At 45.9% G+C, this 16890-nt stretch overlaps 1 protein-coding gene across 1 annotated transcript in view; it reads right to left on the bottom strand.

Moving 5' to 3' along the window:
- The window catches only part of LOC127582286 (hemicentin-1-like), a 260770-nt gene that overhangs the window by 22867 nt on the left and 221013 nt on the right, over positions 1-16890 (bottom strand). The window contains 7 exon segments of the mRNA XM_052037463.1: positions 666-803; positions 2883-3032; positions 3848-4018; positions 7758-7928; positions 10697-10867; positions 14492-14761; positions 16656-16737. Of these exon segments, the coding sequence (XP_051893423.1) occupies positions 666-803; positions 2883-3032; positions 3848-4018; positions 7758-7928; positions 10697-10867; positions 14492-14761; positions 16656-16737 (1153 nt within the window).

Raw genomic sequence — 16890 nt, 5'->3', positions numbered from 1 at the left:
ACACACACACACACACAGAGTGGGCTCCATACAGTCAGACAATCAGACATCTAGCAGCCCCATCACATATATCCAACCTAAAATTAAATTTTTTTTGTTCATTTACAGGATTTGGACACCACTGAGAAGACCAGAACTTATTCCCCATCCGTTGCCCATGAGAAGCTGCAGTCCTTTTGCTGACAGTGCTCTCATTGTGCTATTGACTCAGGTATTCCGGGTTTAGACTTGGTTACGATGGAGGAGCAGCAATCCATCACCAAGCCAGGATGGTGTGAGCTGGAGGGGAACCTGCAGGTGGTGGTGCTCCCATGCACCTGCTGCCTTTGTACTTGTTGGCTGCTAGTTCCAACATCTTTATTAGCACACAGTACAAGGCTCTCAGTCAGAACACTGTAATGTCCAGCTCTTGTTATAAGGCTTGGCCTTTGCCTAAGATCACGCACAGTGGGAATGCTGGCTTAAGCTGAGAAAATCAAAGTGGGAATCACAATGACCAGACAGGATCTGAGACTGGAGGTGGCTTTTAGAATGTTGCTCAGTATTTGTTAATTGAAATTTCTGGTCCCTTCACCCACCTCTGCGGTTAGCTTCACTCGTTATTTCCAAGTGCAGTACAGCTTCCCTCTCAATAAAATGCCCCAACATGGGTCACACTCACTCACCTGTTGCAAACTCCATTTGTGACTCCTGCCTGAAAACTCCCTTTGTCAGTGAGAATCCGTTCATTGTTCCTGGTGCTGGGTTGGTTACTGACCAGTAAATTGGGGTGAAAGTGGAGGTCAGTACCCTAATCAGAGGGCCTAGAATAGGGGCAACCATGGCACAGGTCAGTAGAATAACAGAAATACTTGTTATCTCATAAAATAATGTTTTCCAGAGGTGAATGACAAATAAAAACGGGAAAATGGCTGAAAATATACTGTAGATCTGTGGAGAAAAAAACTGGAGTTAATGTTTCAGGTCAGTTGGAATGGTTATTATCATTGAGCAGGATCCAATGGTCGAGCTGGACTGTTTATCACAGGAACTGTGGCTGTGATTCACAGAGTCACACTGGACGCAGGCAAGAAGCATTATTTCTCCCCAAACCTGGTGTCCTGGTTGGATAATCAGGATTTGAGTGTTTGTCTTGATACTTAAATGTTGTGAGAGCACTTGACTCCACTGCTCACTCAGGCAGTGCATTCCAGATTTCAAATATTCCTCCTCGGATCCCCTCTAAGCCTCTTGCACACCCATCCCAAACATATGCCCTCTAGTTTTTAGACACCTCTGCTCAGGGCAGAAGTTTCCTACTACCTATCCTATCTAGGTCCCTCGCAATCTTGGATGCCTCTATCAGCCTCCTCTGCTCCAAGGAAAACTAACCCAGTTTATCCAGTCTCTCCTCGTAACTGAAGTGCTCCATCCCAGGTGACATCTTGATGTATCTCCTCTGCACTCCCCTTCAGGACAACCACAACTGTACACTGTACTCCAGCTGTGACCTAACCAATGTTTTGTAACATTGTACTATAACCCGCTCTCATATTCAATGCCCTGGCTAATGACGGCGGGTATCCATCTGTTCCTTAATACTCCCTAAGGCCCCTACCATCCATAATGTACGTTCTATCCATATTAGTCCTGCCAAAGTGCATCACTTCTCCTGACACCTCTGCTAACATCTGGGGCCTTGTTTGCCCTGTTTCTGCTGAGGTACAGCTAAGCAATTTGGATAGGAAAAGTGGAGTATGTCCATGTAGGTTCTGACAAACAACTTTCACTGAGTGGGCACCTTGGTAGCTGAGTGCAGAGTTCTTTCCATGGTTGTGATGGACTTCTCTCAGCTGATGAACAAGAAGTCTCTACTTTTCCCTCTCCTGTTTCGTCTATTTTCACTGGGGGTTGACTGGCAGTTCAAGATCTACTCTGCAATTGATCCAATCAATAGTCTAATTGCTCCAGAATCCAAATCATTCACGTCTGAGATTTATTTGAAGAACATTATCAGATCAACAATGAGGATGAGGGCGGGGTGGTGGGGGGAGGGGGGGTGAAGACAGAGAGAGAGAGAGAGAGAGAGAGAGAGGGTGGGAGGGAAGGAATGTGAGAGAGAGAGAGAAAGCAAGAGAGAGAAAGAGAGAGAGAGGGAGTGGGTGAGAGAGAGAGAAAGTGTGAGAGAGAGAGAGAAAGTGTGAGAAAGAGTGAGAGAGAGAGAGAGAGAGTGAGAGAGTGAAGATTAATAAGAACTGGTAGGACCAGAAGATATGAAGCACAGGAGACACATGGGTGAGTCAGTATGTGGGCCAAGGGACATTTCACACATCACCACCACTTTAACACTCAGGTTTTGGTTTGTAGAATTCAGGTGCTGTAATCAATCTCACCATCAGTGGGCAAAGGGAGCAAAGAATTACCAATCATTGCCTGGTCGGTCAGATTTTGCTATCACTGAGCCATCAGTGAACACATGCAGTTCTTGAAGTCAGTGCTGACCCTTGTGGTAATGCCTGTTGCAACCACCCCCCACTCCCCCCCACACCACCCCCCCCCCAATGTTGAGTGTGGATAGAAGAGGCAATAAATGGGTTTCATGACCCGTCAACATTCAATGCCCGGGTAGACACAGAAAGAACGGGCAGGGCTGTGGCATGTTAGTGTGAGCCCAGCACCTGTGGCAGGTTTAGAGAGCTTTCAGGAAAGGTGGAGAGAGAATGGGCAAGAAAGAAAACTCTCTGTCTCTCACTGGTCAAAACACCATTAGGCTGGGTGGGGTGAGGCCAGTGGTTAGCTCGGTGGGGACGAGAAAACTGGTAGAACTACGAGTGACTGTTGGATGAGATGGCTGAGAGTGAGGCACAATGCAGGTACCATCCATGTCACCACGCAATACCAACCGATTGTGTCAGGCAAGTTCTGGATAATTGCCCGAACACTGCTGATGCCTGTGGCTGAGTTTTCCGTGACATTGGCGTCGAGGAATGCAACCCCAAATTCCTTGTCATTGATAATCCCGATCAGGCTGCCTCTGGCTCTCCCGGGAACACCTGCAACAAATGGGCAGCCCTGGTTAGTCCAAAGGCTTAATAAAAGTGGAATCAGGCAGCTTGGTGGAGTTTGAGGCTTTTAGATAGACACATGAATATGGAGGGAATGGAGGGATATGGATGATACACAGGAGGAGGACATTTAGTATAAACCGGCATCAAGACTGTGGGCTGAATGGCCTGTCCAGTGCTGTACTGTTCTATATTCTATGTAAAAGACAAGAGGTTCTTTTAGCCCGACTAGTGAGTGGGAATGGGTTGCGATTCAGCAACCACCCTAACTTCAGCACAGTGCTGGCTGTGAGCAGAGTAACGCTCCAAGAGACCAATGGATCACCACAGGATCAGGGGATTGGGATCTTTTGAACTATCTACATCAGTGGACAATAAAGAAGTGTGGATGCTCAGATGGCAGAGAAAACAGAAACTCATAGTCTGAAAGAAATAAAGAAAGATCGGATGGGAGATTGTAGTTTACCTGGAAGATCAGCAAAGATCTTATTATGAATGAGACTCGTGTAGCCCAACGACATGCTGCTTCTATTTTTTAATGTTCTTAATGTGTCATTTCAAGAACAGTGACAATTGCCATGTTCCCTCAGGTCGGTGTGGGAACATTGGCCTGAATCATGGGTTCAAATGCATAAGATTCTGACTCAAAGCCAACAATACCACTTGGTTTGGAACTGATCATGACTCGGGGAACGTTCTTTGCACTAATCATGCGAGAATTGAGGTTGGGTCTGCCGCAGGCACATGCTGACCTGCCGCACCACCGGGTCTTCAGCTGGTGGTTTGAACCTGTTCTCACACACCTGGGCACGGGTGCAGACTGCAGCCGGCAGACTCAAAGCTCTCTCCATGACAGGGTCTTCCGTTGCCATTCGGGGGAGGGCTGTTGCATCGTCGCTGCCTGAGCTGCTTCCCCCCTCCACAGGAGGCCGAGCACTCACTCCACTGCTGCCAGGGACTCCAAGCTCCATTCACTGCCACAGACAATGGTCACACCATGGGTCATACAATCAACAATTCATAACATGGGGAATGAGAGCTCCAAAATTCCTCTTGCTGTAAACCCCAGTCTTCTGCACTTGGTGTACACAACTACACCCCTCAAGTATGCTTCTTATTCTCTTGGGATGTAGCTACCCTGGGACTTAGCATAATTTTTCAGTTTTCCCTTGAAGACGGTAACTTGTTGGGCCATTTCAGAATGCAGCTTACAGTCAACCACATTGCTGTTAGTCTGGAGTTGCAGACATACTAAGGATACGCCATTTCCTTCCCTAAAGGATATCAATGTACTGATGGGTTTTTAATGTTGACAGAGACATAAGAGGCTGCAGATGCTGGAATCTGGAGCAAAAGCCCAACTGCTGGAGGAACTCAGCGGGTCAGGCAGCATCTGTGAATGCAGAGGAATAGTCAGCGTTTCAGGTCAAGACCCTGCATCAGGACTGAGAGTGCAGAGGGGAGGTAGCCAGTAATGAAGAGGTGAGGGGGAGGTGTGAGGCACCTGCCCGCTACATTCTCAGTTCTGATGCAGGCTCTTGACCTGAAACGTTAGCTATCCCTCTGGATTTTAACGACGATAGTTTCAGTGTCACTAGTTTTACTAAATGCATGGCTGGCATGGTGGGATTTGAACTCATGCTTACATAAGTTTAGTTCAGGTTCTAAATTACAAATCCATTTTCACAACCTCTATACTAACATAAGCAATTGTGAGAGGATTAATAACCAGTTGACAAAATACAGTGCTGTAATTTACTGCTGGTAATATTATAAATATATTGTATTATTTTCTCTCATTGTATTAAGAAGTCTGTTGTTTAGCTTTATGTCAGTGTTATTTGGTACAAGCAGTGCACATCTCCGTAATTTGAGAGAATCACGATAGACTAGAATAGAGAGCACATCAGAAAGCACTGATGCTCACTGAAGAGAGGGTATCAGAGAGCTGTAACACTAACTGGAATGAGTGTGTCAGAGTAGGAAGGCTCACTGGAGCAGGTGTGTCAGAGAGTAGGAAGACTCACTGGAACTTAGAACATAAGAACAAGAAATAGGAGCAGGAGGAGGCCATCCAGCCATTCGAGCCTGCTCCACCGTTCAATAAGATAGTGGCTGATCTGGCCGTGGACTCGGATCCATCTACCTACTTTTTCCCCATAACCCTTAATTTCCCTATGATGCAAAAATCTATCTAACTGTCTCTTAAATATATTTAATGAGGGACCCTCCACTGCTTCCCTGGGCAGAGAATTCCACAGATTCACTACTCTCTGGGAAAAGCAGTTTCTCCTCATTTCTGTCCTAAATCTATTCCCCTGAACCTTGAGGCTATGTCCCCTAGTTCTAGTCTCACTTACCAGTGGAAACAACCTTCCTGCCTCTATCTTATCTATCCCTTTCATAATTTTATATGTTTCTATAAGATCCCCTCTCATTCTTCTGAATTCCAGTGAGAATAGTCCCAGGTGACTCAATCTCTCCTCACAGGCTAACCCCCTCATCTCTGGAATCAACCTGGTGAACCTCCTCTGCACCACCTCCACAGCCAGTATATCTTTCCTCAAGTAAGGAGATCAGAACTGCACACAGCACTCCAGGTGCAGCCTCACCAGTACCCTGTACAGTTTCAGCATAACCTCCCTGCACTTAAATTTAATTTATGTGTCAGGCACAATAAAAGATGGCAGTGAGTGTGTCGGGGAGAAGTAACATGCTGGAGTAACTGCCAGAGAGCAGAGACATTCACTGGACGGTGTGTGTTAGAAAACAAATGTCACAAGGCAGCTTTATAATTGCTCTATGAAAATGAATGTAGTTACTAACACTGAATTTTATGATGTACAATGCTATTAGATTTACTGTCCTAGGGAAGAGATGACCAATTTTGTATCTTGCAGAAAAGTGGCTTAACTGCCTTAGCATATCATCAACACAGCATTAACCAGGGAGAGGAAGGGTCTGATGTACAATCTTTCTGCAGGTTGAAGTTTGAAGAATGTGGACAATGGTTACAGTGTGTTGGAATTGGGTTTTGAGCTGCAGTTCCCATCTTCAGACAGCAAATGGTGCAATTGACCAAGTGCTGAGTGTAAAGATGAATATAGGAAACCAAAGGTAGACCATTCGGACCCTTGCACCTCTTCCACCATTCAATAAGATCGTGGCTGATTTTTTTTAACCTTACTACCACCTTCTTGCACTAACTCCTTGATTCTCTTAATATCCAAAGACTGAATCTGTTCCATTCTGTTATTATTTTCCAAGTGCTGGGCTGCCTTTCCCTAATAATTAATTCTTGCATTCTCCCTAGTACTGATGTCAAGCTAACTACTCTGTAGTGCCCTCCTTTTCTAAATAGGATAGTTACATTTACAACTTTCCAATTTGTGAGAACTATTGTAAAATTTATGGAACTCTGGAAGATGACAGTCAGTGTATCCACTGTCTCTACAGCCACCCCGTCAGGTTATCAGGTACAGGGGACTTATCTTTTCCTCAGTCCCATTAATTTCTCCAATGCTTATCTTTAAGACTAATGGTAATTTCTTTCAGATCCTCACCCACTCTAGATCTGTTTTTCTCCACTATTTCTGGGAGGTTTTCTGTGTCTTCTTCCACAAGGACAAACACAAAATATTTGTTTAATTTCTCTTCCACTTCCTAATTCCTCATTATAATTTCTCCTGCCTCAGCTTGTCAGGGACCCCCCATTAACTCTTGTTTACCTTTTGTTTTATAGTTCCTACAGTGCACCTTTTATTTCTAACTAGCCCACTTTTGTATTCTACTTTCCCTTTCCTTATTCATTTCTTGGTCATCCTTTTCTAAACTTCTAAATTTTCTTCATCCTTGAATTTACTGCCCCTTTTGGTAATATTATAAGCCTTTTCCTTTGATGTAATATTACCTTTAAATTCTCTTTTTAGCCATGCTGGGACCACTTTTCCTGTTGAGTGGCACTTCTTAGGTTGGGGTGGCAGTGGGTTGGAAATCTCCTGCTCAGGGTGCGGAGGACTGACCACAGCCACACTCACCACTACCCTCATCTCACATCCACAATACCTGACTTCCAGCACAGCACCAGGCACAGCTTCCCTCCCTCCTCTCAGGTGTCCCTTTGATCTGCAAACCAGATCTGAGATCTTCCTGGTCTGCAAGCCTCAGGATTGGATCAGGCATTTAACCTGTGGGTTACAGTTCTCTTGCCAGCCTGGAAAACGAAACCCACTGAAGGTCTAGCCTATCCCACCCAACCATTCCTCTTCTCCCAACCAATCCCCCACCCCAACCCCACCATTCCTCCCCCCACCAATTCCCCATCCCAACTATCCTCCCTGCAACCACACCTCTCCTCCCCTGCCCACCAGTCCCTCAACCCACCCTCCCATTCCCCCCATTCAACCCACCAGTCCCTCATCCCACCATTCCCCCCGTCCACCCCACCAGTCCCTCACCCAACCCCACCATTCCCTCACCCTACCCCACCCCACCAGTCTCCCACTCACCCCACCAGTCCCTTACCCCACCCCCTTCCCCCCGTCCACCCCACCAGTCCCATCCCCCAACCTCACTATTCCCCCCTTCTCCACACCATTCCCTCCTCCAATCTCACCATTCCTCTCCCTTTCCCAACATTCCTCCCCCTATCATTCCTGCCCCCAGCCCCTCCCCCATCTTGCCCTACCATGCAGCCTCTGAACTTGAGCTCACCCGGGCACAGCTCCATGCCACATCTCTGCATCTGTACATCGGGTCCTGAGCAAACCTTGCCACCCCTGGCTGGAGGGGGGTTGCTGCACGATCGGTAGCGCTTGCTCTGTCCACCCCCACAAGTCCGACTGCACGGATTCCAGGAGCTCCAGGAAGCCCAGTTCCCATTCACTGCCAACACAAAGCAGATCCAATGTCATCAGGACTTCCAGGTTAATACACCACCCGATCTCCTTAATCCCTCCTGGTCATGATGTGCACACATCACTGAACATTCCCTGGGTGATTTTCTAATTGATTACTGCTTGTGGGATCTTGCAATGCACAAGCTGGCCGCCATGTCACCTACATCACAGGAGTGACTGTACTTCAGAGGTATCTCATTATCTGTCACAGACATCCCAAGGCCATGAAAGGAGCTACAGGATCTCCAAGGAGAGAATGCACTGGATCTGCTTCTGGATTTCCAACAACAATCTTCTGCAGTGTCCCAGAGGGTGAAGTTGAAAGAGACTCAACCTGCAATTTTCTCCTCTTGGAACATCTGTCCCTGGTGTCCACCCCAGCGGCAGTGAGGCTGAGACTGGGAACTTACACCCTGGGCAGTCAACAGCACCAACAGCCTCTGTTCTGCACAAGCTTGTACTACCTCCAGCGTCTGTCGGTTAGTTACTGACTAACCTGAGGCTTCTAAGTCAGCTCAAGGCATCAGATAGAATGCTCAGGCCATTCAGCCCAACCAGTCTGTGCCAGGTCACACTCCACCCATATCCTCTCCTTGCTTGACCTTTGATATTGGTATGGGGTTATTGTCACATGTACCGAGATACTGGAAAAAGCTTTTGTTTGCATGCCATCCAGACAGATCATTCCATACATAAATACATCAAAGTAGTAAAAAGGAAAACAGAATGCAGAATATAGTGTTACAGTTACAGAGAAAGTGCAGTGCAGGTAGACAAATAAACTGCAAGGGCCACGACAAGGTAGAATGGGAGATCAAGGGTTCACCTTTTAGCATAAGAGAGGTCTGTTCAAGAGTCTGTTAACAGCGGGATAGAAGCTGTCCTTGAGCCTGGTGGTACGTGTTCTCAAGCTTTTGTATCTTCTGCCCAATGGGAGAGAGAAGAGAGGGGTCCTTCATTATATTGGCTGCTTTCTCAATGCAGCAGGAAGTGGAGATGGAATCATTGGAGGGAAGGCCGATAATTAGCAGCATCAAGAGATTTGAAGCCACAGAGGGGAAACAAACAAGAGGCCCAGAACAGCGCTGATCACACTGAAGAGGCAGAGCAGAATCGAGGGGTTGAATGGCCAGTGATCATCAGCTGGACATTTGGTAGGATTTCAACTACCCCAGTAACTAAAGCACTGGTGGCACAGTGTCCAACCTCTGACATGGTAGGAGGAAAGAAACATTAAAGAGCTGGAACTCCTACCCATCCTCTGGGGAATTAGAATCAAGACCTTTCCTGAGCTCAAATGGATGTGAGGAGAATGAGGTGGGAGTGGGGAGGAAGGATGAGGTCAGAGGCTAGGATGCAGCACATCGGGGAGCAGAACGTTGAACTGTGAACACACTTCCCAACACACTAGGTAGGGAGATGAACAGATTCCCTACAGGCAGGAAGGCAAAGCAAATCAGAGGCATGGTCACCATAGCTGACTGGGTGTCTAAAATGGTGGAGTATTGGATCCCCAACCACTTCAACATGGGAAATGCTCTGACTTGTCACGGATACCAAGTGCTAAAGGTGATGTACATCATTAAATGGAAGAGGGGAAGTACTCCAGTCATTGCTTACCCTACCCTTCCCTTGCAATGCACTCAGGCAGGGATTCTTGTGACATTTGAGAGACCGCTGAATGTATTTTTAGAGTATCCTTCAGCCCAGGTCAGGACGGGTTACAAGACTGAAGACAGTCACAATGTACTAAACCAGTCAAATATTTGCCACATTAAGTTAAACTGTGTGTCAATAAAACATTAAATATAACTATAAGATTCTGTTGTTTTTAGGCTCTGAACTTATGTGAGGTTCTCAATGGCAATAGGGTAGAATGAACACCTTTTTCAGCCAGAAACGTGTGGTGTCATTCTACCTGGACATGGAATGGAGGCACACTTGTTCACATCAGTCGATGTCCATTCACACGGCCGACCTCCATGCTGTGGGGGTGGGTTACTGCAACTCCGCATGCAGGTCTGGTTTCCCTGTCCACACAATCTGGAACATTCTTGTCGCAGACCCCAGTTGGACCACTGCCCATCAACTGACAGAGAACTAATGATCAATCAGAACCTTTCGGTGGCTCAACAGATGTACCCCGACTTGCTGGGAAATTGGAACACCGCCCGTATTCCCAGAGCCATCAGACCAGGAAGGTCCCAGATTGGTTTGGACGGAGCCTATCAGAGGTCAGTCTGGCATACTCCCCCACCCACACACCTTATTGGAAGGTATACTCTTGGTGAGGACGAGGTCAGGACCAGCTCTGAAGTCCTGTCTGCTTACAATTTCTGGTGAGGGTTGCAATTGAATAAGGGTGTTAGGTATCAGAGGAATTCAGACAACAGTAAACTGTTCCCTTGCAAAAGAGGAAAAGGTAAAATACTAAATAAATAACCCTACATGTTATTAAAAATCTTGATCATGTACAATTTCTTGATTTTTGTTCATGGTCTTTGAACACTTAACACAATGTAAACATTTCAGACAGAAATCCATGGTGTGAACGGATGCCCACAATGATGTGGTTGCAGCTCTGGCCAGTAGATGGGGCTGGAGTGAGATTTTGAACCTTTGTCAACCTCCATCCCCACCTTGTGCAGAGAGGGGATGTTTGTCAACTGATAGTATCTAAGGATCCTCTTGGTCACTTCAATAATTCTCTAACCAAAGGGCCATCATAAACCAATGGTGGCTCTAGATCCTTACCTTGACAAGGATTTGCGTTGCATTGCCTTGACTCAACGTCTACTCCATGACATGACCTCCCTCCATTGGCAGGTGAGGGATTGTTACACAAACGGATTCGCTCTTCTACACCTCTGCCACAGGTAACACTGCATGGCCCCCACTCCAACCATTCAGAGAACCCTCCATGCACTGGAGAAAGAGAAAGTAACTGGTTGGAACAACAGGAGGGCCCATCAATGGGAGCAGAGTACATGTATCATCAGTAAACCCTTTTGAGGGGTTGTAAAGAACAATCCCTGATCTGAAGTGTATATAATGTATAGAAATAACTCAAAATGCCAGATTTACCACACCAATGTTTATGCCCCACACAGACCTTTTCTACCTAACCATCCATCTCTCATGAATTGACTTTGCTTCTCCTTAAATGATTCAATGTAACTTGATTTAGCTATTCCTTGTTATAGGAAGTTCTATTTTCTCATCTCTCTCTCTGGATGAAGAGGCTTTTCCTGAATTTGTCAATTGATTTATCAGTGAACATCTTATAAATTTAGACCTTAGCTTTGGGCACTTCCACAAGTGGAAATATCTTCTCTATGAGTATCATTCCATGACAGTCCTCAATTGGTCAATCCATACTCCTCTGAAAAACTCCAGCCTGCGAAAATCTTTCCTGCTAACTGTAACTACTCCTGGTAAATCGAGCTTTGCACCTTCTTCTGTGTGTCTGCAACATATTAATAACATAGGACCAGAACTGTTCACAGCACTCCAACTATGGTCCTAAAGAGTTCTCCATATATTTAAGATAATCTCCCTGTTTTTCAGTCCTATTCATCTAGAAATGAACCCCAAATGTTTGCTTGCACTTGTTATGGCCTGTGTTCACATTAGCCAGAAGGAACTGCAGAATAGTATGGTTCTTTAGCTCATAAAGAAATGAGTTATCATATACATTGCTAAACATAATCATGTAAGACATACAGAACAAATATAAGACCTATAACAAATGTTAGTCGAGTTAGTCAGACAAGCAAGCAGCAGGGTTGCTGCGAGGTTCAGTTTTGGCAGCAACATCATGGTTTCCTCGTTGGCCATCTTCTCAGACTGATTGAGATGTTAAGCCAGGCTTGCAGAAGTTCCACCTTGAGGAGCTTGATGACTGTTCAATTTTGCTCTGAGCTGCCTGCTTCTATAGTTGTTTTAGAGGCAGTAACCCCACCCCCCCCAATCCATCAATTATTTTGACACACTCCTCAATTCACCTATCCAATTACACGAAGTTATGAAGCAGGATTACAGGGGGATCTTATTCAGTTAGGGAAGTGGGCCGAGAAGCGGCAAATGGATTTCGATACAGATAAGTGTGAGCTGATGCATTTTGGAAAGTAAAACCAGCATCAGACTTATACTATAAATGGTAGGGCACTACAGAGTGTAATGGAACAGAGGGACCTTGGCGTACAAGGGCATGGTTTGTTGAAAACGGCTTCACAGGTAGACAGGGTGGTGAAAAAGGCAATTTGCACACTGGCCTTCATCAGTCAGCACTGAGTATAGGAGTTGGGACATGATGTTGCAGTTGTATAAGTCATTGGTGAGGCCGCCCGCACTTGGAGTGCTGTGTACAGTTTTGGTCAGCCTGTTATAGGAAAGATGCAGTTAAGCTGGAAAGAGTGCTGAAAAGATTTACAGGGATATTGACAGGATTCCAGGGCCTGAGTTATAGGGAGAGGTTGGCCAGGCTAGGTCTTTATTCCTTGGAACATAGGAGAATAAGGGGCGACCTTATAGAAGTGTTTAAAATTATGAGAGGTGTAGATAAGGTGGATGGTAGCAGTCTTTTCCCCCGGGTAGGAGAGTCCAAAACTAGGAAGCATAGGTTTAGGGTGAGAGGGGAAAGATTTAAAAGGGACCTGAGGGGCAACATTTTCACACAGAGGGTAGTGAGTATATGGAATGAGGTGCCAGAGGAAGTGGTTGAGGCAGGTAAAATAATATAATTTAAGAAGCACTTGGATAGGTACATGGAGGGGCGGGGCTTGCAGGGATATGGGCTGAATGCAGGAAATTGGGACTAGCTGGGTGGGCACCGTGGTCGGCATGGACTGGTTGGGCCGAAGGGCCTGTAATCATGCTGTACTGCCCTATGACTCCTCCTATTGTCAATTTTGGATCCAATTTGCCTTGGATTCCATGGGCTCTAACCTTTTGCACCAGAGTCCCTTGTGGGTCATTGTCAAGGGCCTTAGTGAAGTCCATGTAGACCATATCAACTGCCCCTCGTCAATACATTTTTTTTACCTCTTTGAAGAATTCAACTGGTCACACAGGACCTCTCTTTAACAAAACAATGCTGACTATCTCTGACTAATTCTTGACTTTCCAAGTACAGATTAATCTTGTCCCTCAGATTTCTTTTCAATAATTACCTACCACTGATGCTAACTTCAGAGGCCTGTAATTACCTGGCTTATCCCTGCTGCCCTTCTTCAACAAGAGTACCACATTTGCTGTTGTACAGTCATCAGGCACCTCACCTGCGGCCAGCAAAGATTTAAATATCTCTCTCAGGACAAAGATTTAAATATCTCCTTCCACAATCCTCTCCCTTGTCTCTGACAACAGCCTGGGATATATCTCAGCAGATCCTAGGGATTTCTCCATGTTTAAGCTCACCAGAACATCTAACACTTCCTTCTTTTTAAAGATAACACGTTTTAGAATTTCACTGCCCCACCCCGCCCAAGTTCTCCAACTACCATGTCCTTCTCCTTAGCGAATACAGATGAGAAGTATTCACTTAAGACCTCACCTACGTGCTCCACCCGCAGATTGTCATTTTGGTGCCTAATCGGCCCTCTTCTTTTCCTGGTTATCTTCTTGCCCTTGATATACTTCAGGATCTTCCTTGATCTTCTCTGCCAATGATATTTTGTGCCCACTCTTTGCCTTCTCATTTCTCTGTTACGTTCAGCACTACACTTTCTATACTCCTGAAGGGCCTCAGATCATTAAACAAGAGTCTAAATGGCACCACCTTCAATCCCCTATCAAGCACAAGCAGTTCCTATTCACCAACAACATCTGTAAAGAATTTGCACTGTGCCTCCCAAGGCCAACCTAACATAATTAAATTAGCTGGTCAGCACATACACATTGTAACCAAGTGTGTTTGGGAATGTATATAACAGACTCTTCAAGAGAACTCTTAACAGGCCCCTAATGTCCTTGCAAGATGTTCTGACTATTAGCCTATTCACTCTTATTGCTACAATAATATTTCTTACACCTCATTCAGACTTTGTCTCTTGGCATTTAGGAAAATGATAAGGAACTACTCCCTGATCTTGAGGGCCAATTGGAACTATAAATAGTGGGGTTCAATGCTCCTGCCCTCTCTACACAACTGTGTCAGCATCTCCTGATTGATACTACTTGCTGCTGAATTCTGAGGCTTCATCCAAGACTTTAGCACATAATCTAACCTAGTTCAAGTACTGAGTGAGTGCAATGATATCACAGATGCTGTTCTTTGGATAAAACCAAGGCACAGAGTACTTGCCGAATATGTTCCTGGCTTTTCCTCAGCAGCTCAGGAACCATCATGTCCCACAGGGTACACGATCACCTCTGCCTGTAACACATCCTTTAGTCCTGGCCAGATATTTATCCAAGTCTTAGTTTTCTTAAGTCAGTGCATGCAAAGGCCAAGTGTTGAAACATGGCCATTTCACGGGTTATTGTATCCTGTTCAATAATGCTGCCAGATAAAACAAGTCATTATGGGATCTACTGTATCCCTCCTACCTTGCACGGTTAGAGCTATTTTTACAAAGGCGTAGCCCATGAGATTCCGTGCTACACATTCGTATTCTCCTGTGTCTTCCTTCTCAGTGGAGAGGATCTGCAGAGTAGAGTTTGGTAGCACTGCCAGCCGCTTGTTCTCCCTGACCGGCTGTCCGTTATGGGTCCACTCCACCACTGGCAGCGGCTCGCCTGCTGCTCGGCAGTGCAACAGGACTCTGTCACCAACCCCCGCAACTGTGTCCAAGGGTTTCAAAGTGAACACAGGAGCACCTGCAGAGAGGAAAAACAGCCAATTCAACAAATTCAATCAAGTTGACAAGGTAGAGCTGACAGTGGGCAGAACTACCTCCCTTAATGGATGGATACAAAGGAAGACAAGCCTGGCTTATTCAAATGTAGTCAATCACTAGACATAGACATTGTAGACAATGCCAACATTTACTGTCCGTCCCTAATGGACTGAGAAGGCAGCTAAGTGTCAATCACATCAATGGGTCTGGAGTCACACTTAGGCCAGGCTGGGTGAGGTGGGCAGATCTCCCTTGAAGGATATTGGTGAGCTAGGTGTTTTCTTTTATATAAACAATCCAGTAGATTCATGGTCAGCTTTACTGAAATTACTTATACGAATGCTAAGTGCAACACGGTCAGGAGGTAAAGGATCACTTTGGATTTCAGGAGCTACAACCTGGGGGTTTACTCTTCCATTTGTTATAGACTGATTGTTAGAGACTGACTGGGATGCCAAGTCTACAACTCCATCAGCATGACGGCCAGGAAGGTGGATGGTGAACTGAATGGACACTGGAGTTGTTGAATGAAAAAAGGACGATGTTCACATAAGTTTCTCCTTCGTGGCTTGGGAAAGGAAGCTTTCACAGTGCACGCTCGCTGAAGGGGAGGATTGTGGGAATGAGCCTTCTCTTTTGGCAGTCAGCTGATCCAGGGTCTCATTTTTTGACTGGGCAACCCTGTTCCCTGAGAAACATTTAGAAGACAAAGTGGATTCCAAAGGAATTGGACCTGTGCACTGATCAACCACTTAAAAACAAAACAAGGCACACTTATTGAAAACACAGAGCAAAGAATGTAGTGGTAATCTCCCTTTAAAAAATTCATGTGCTTGAGAAATTACTTCTTTCCATGGAATTGTAGTGTATGCATTATTCCCCTGCATGAGCTCCTCCCTATCCTCAGCCATGCTACCAAGATTAGGCCTGGGACAGAGTGCCCTGCATTCCAACTTTTCAGTGATCTCATCATCCCCCACTGAAGTGCACAATACTGGGAAGGTCCCCTTGGGGCTCCTGCCCAGCTTGGCTTCAGACTTGGCCAAGGCAAGTCTACATTACCACTGCTGTTAGGCTCCTGTAATTAATAGACCTGGGTCTGTATTCCTTGGACTTTGGAAGAAATGAGGGCTGATCTTATTCAAATGTATAAGATCATAAGTGGGCTTTGGCAGGGTAGATGGTGAGATATTTTCACTCATGGGAGGGTACGAACAAGGGGACATAACAACAAAATAAGGGGCCAGTCATTTAAAACTAAAGTATGTAGAAATTTCTTCTCTCAAAGGGTAGTAATCTCCAGAATTTCCTGCCTCGGAGGGTATTTTAGGCCAGACCATTAGATATATTTAAGGTGGAGATGCATAAATATTTGAAAGATTGAGGAATTGAGGGTTATGGGGAACTGACACAAAAGAGAAGTTAAGACCAGCATAGATCAGCCATGATCATATTGAATGGCGGGGCAGGCATGAGGGGCCTGGTAGCCTACCCCTGCTCCAATTTTCTTGTGCTCTTGTTCTTGTGATTCCAACACCTAATCTAATGAGATGCCCAGTATCTCAGAGAAGACACAAGAGAGGCCGAAGGGCCTGTTTTGTGCTGTATGGTACTGCAGATGCTGGAATCTGGAGCAACAAACAAAATGCTGCAGGAACTCAGCGGGTCAGGCAGCATCTGTGGAGGGAAATAGGTAGTCGACGTTTCAGGTTGAGATGCTTCATCTGAGTTTGTCTCTGTAAACTGGAGGGATGAGTCGTCAGGATTAACACTGGCAATGATGAGACCACATGAGTCACCTTGACCCTGGAGTGATACTGGGGCACCATTTGGCACTCTAAGATGGTGGGGAGGAGCCCTCACTGTGCACTTACTCTGCAGCATCAGGGTAACCTTCCGTTCAACAACCCCAGCTTCATTCTTTGCGACACACTTGTAATCTCCCGCATCTTCATTCTGTCAGAAAGACATGAGGCAGTTCAGTGTGAGAAAGTATGGACAGCTTGACTGTTGGGGTGGGGGGGGGGGGGGAGGGGGAGGGGGAGGGGCCACCAGCAGATTGGATATGAAACCTAAAATGGGGGAACATTCCTCTCTGGGTGTCCTGGA

Source organism: Pristis pectinata, chromosome 23 (assembly GCF_009764475.1).
Source record: "Pristis pectinata isolate sPriPec2 chromosome 23, sPriPec2.1.pri, whole genome shotgun sequence".
NCBI classification, from domain to species: Eukaryota; Metazoa; Chordata; class Chondrichthyes; order Rhinopristiformes; family Pristidae; genus Pristis; species Pristis pectinata.
The sequence above is the reverse complement of the archived record's forward strand: the minus strand, read 5'-3'. Positions and strand labels throughout refer to the sequence as shown.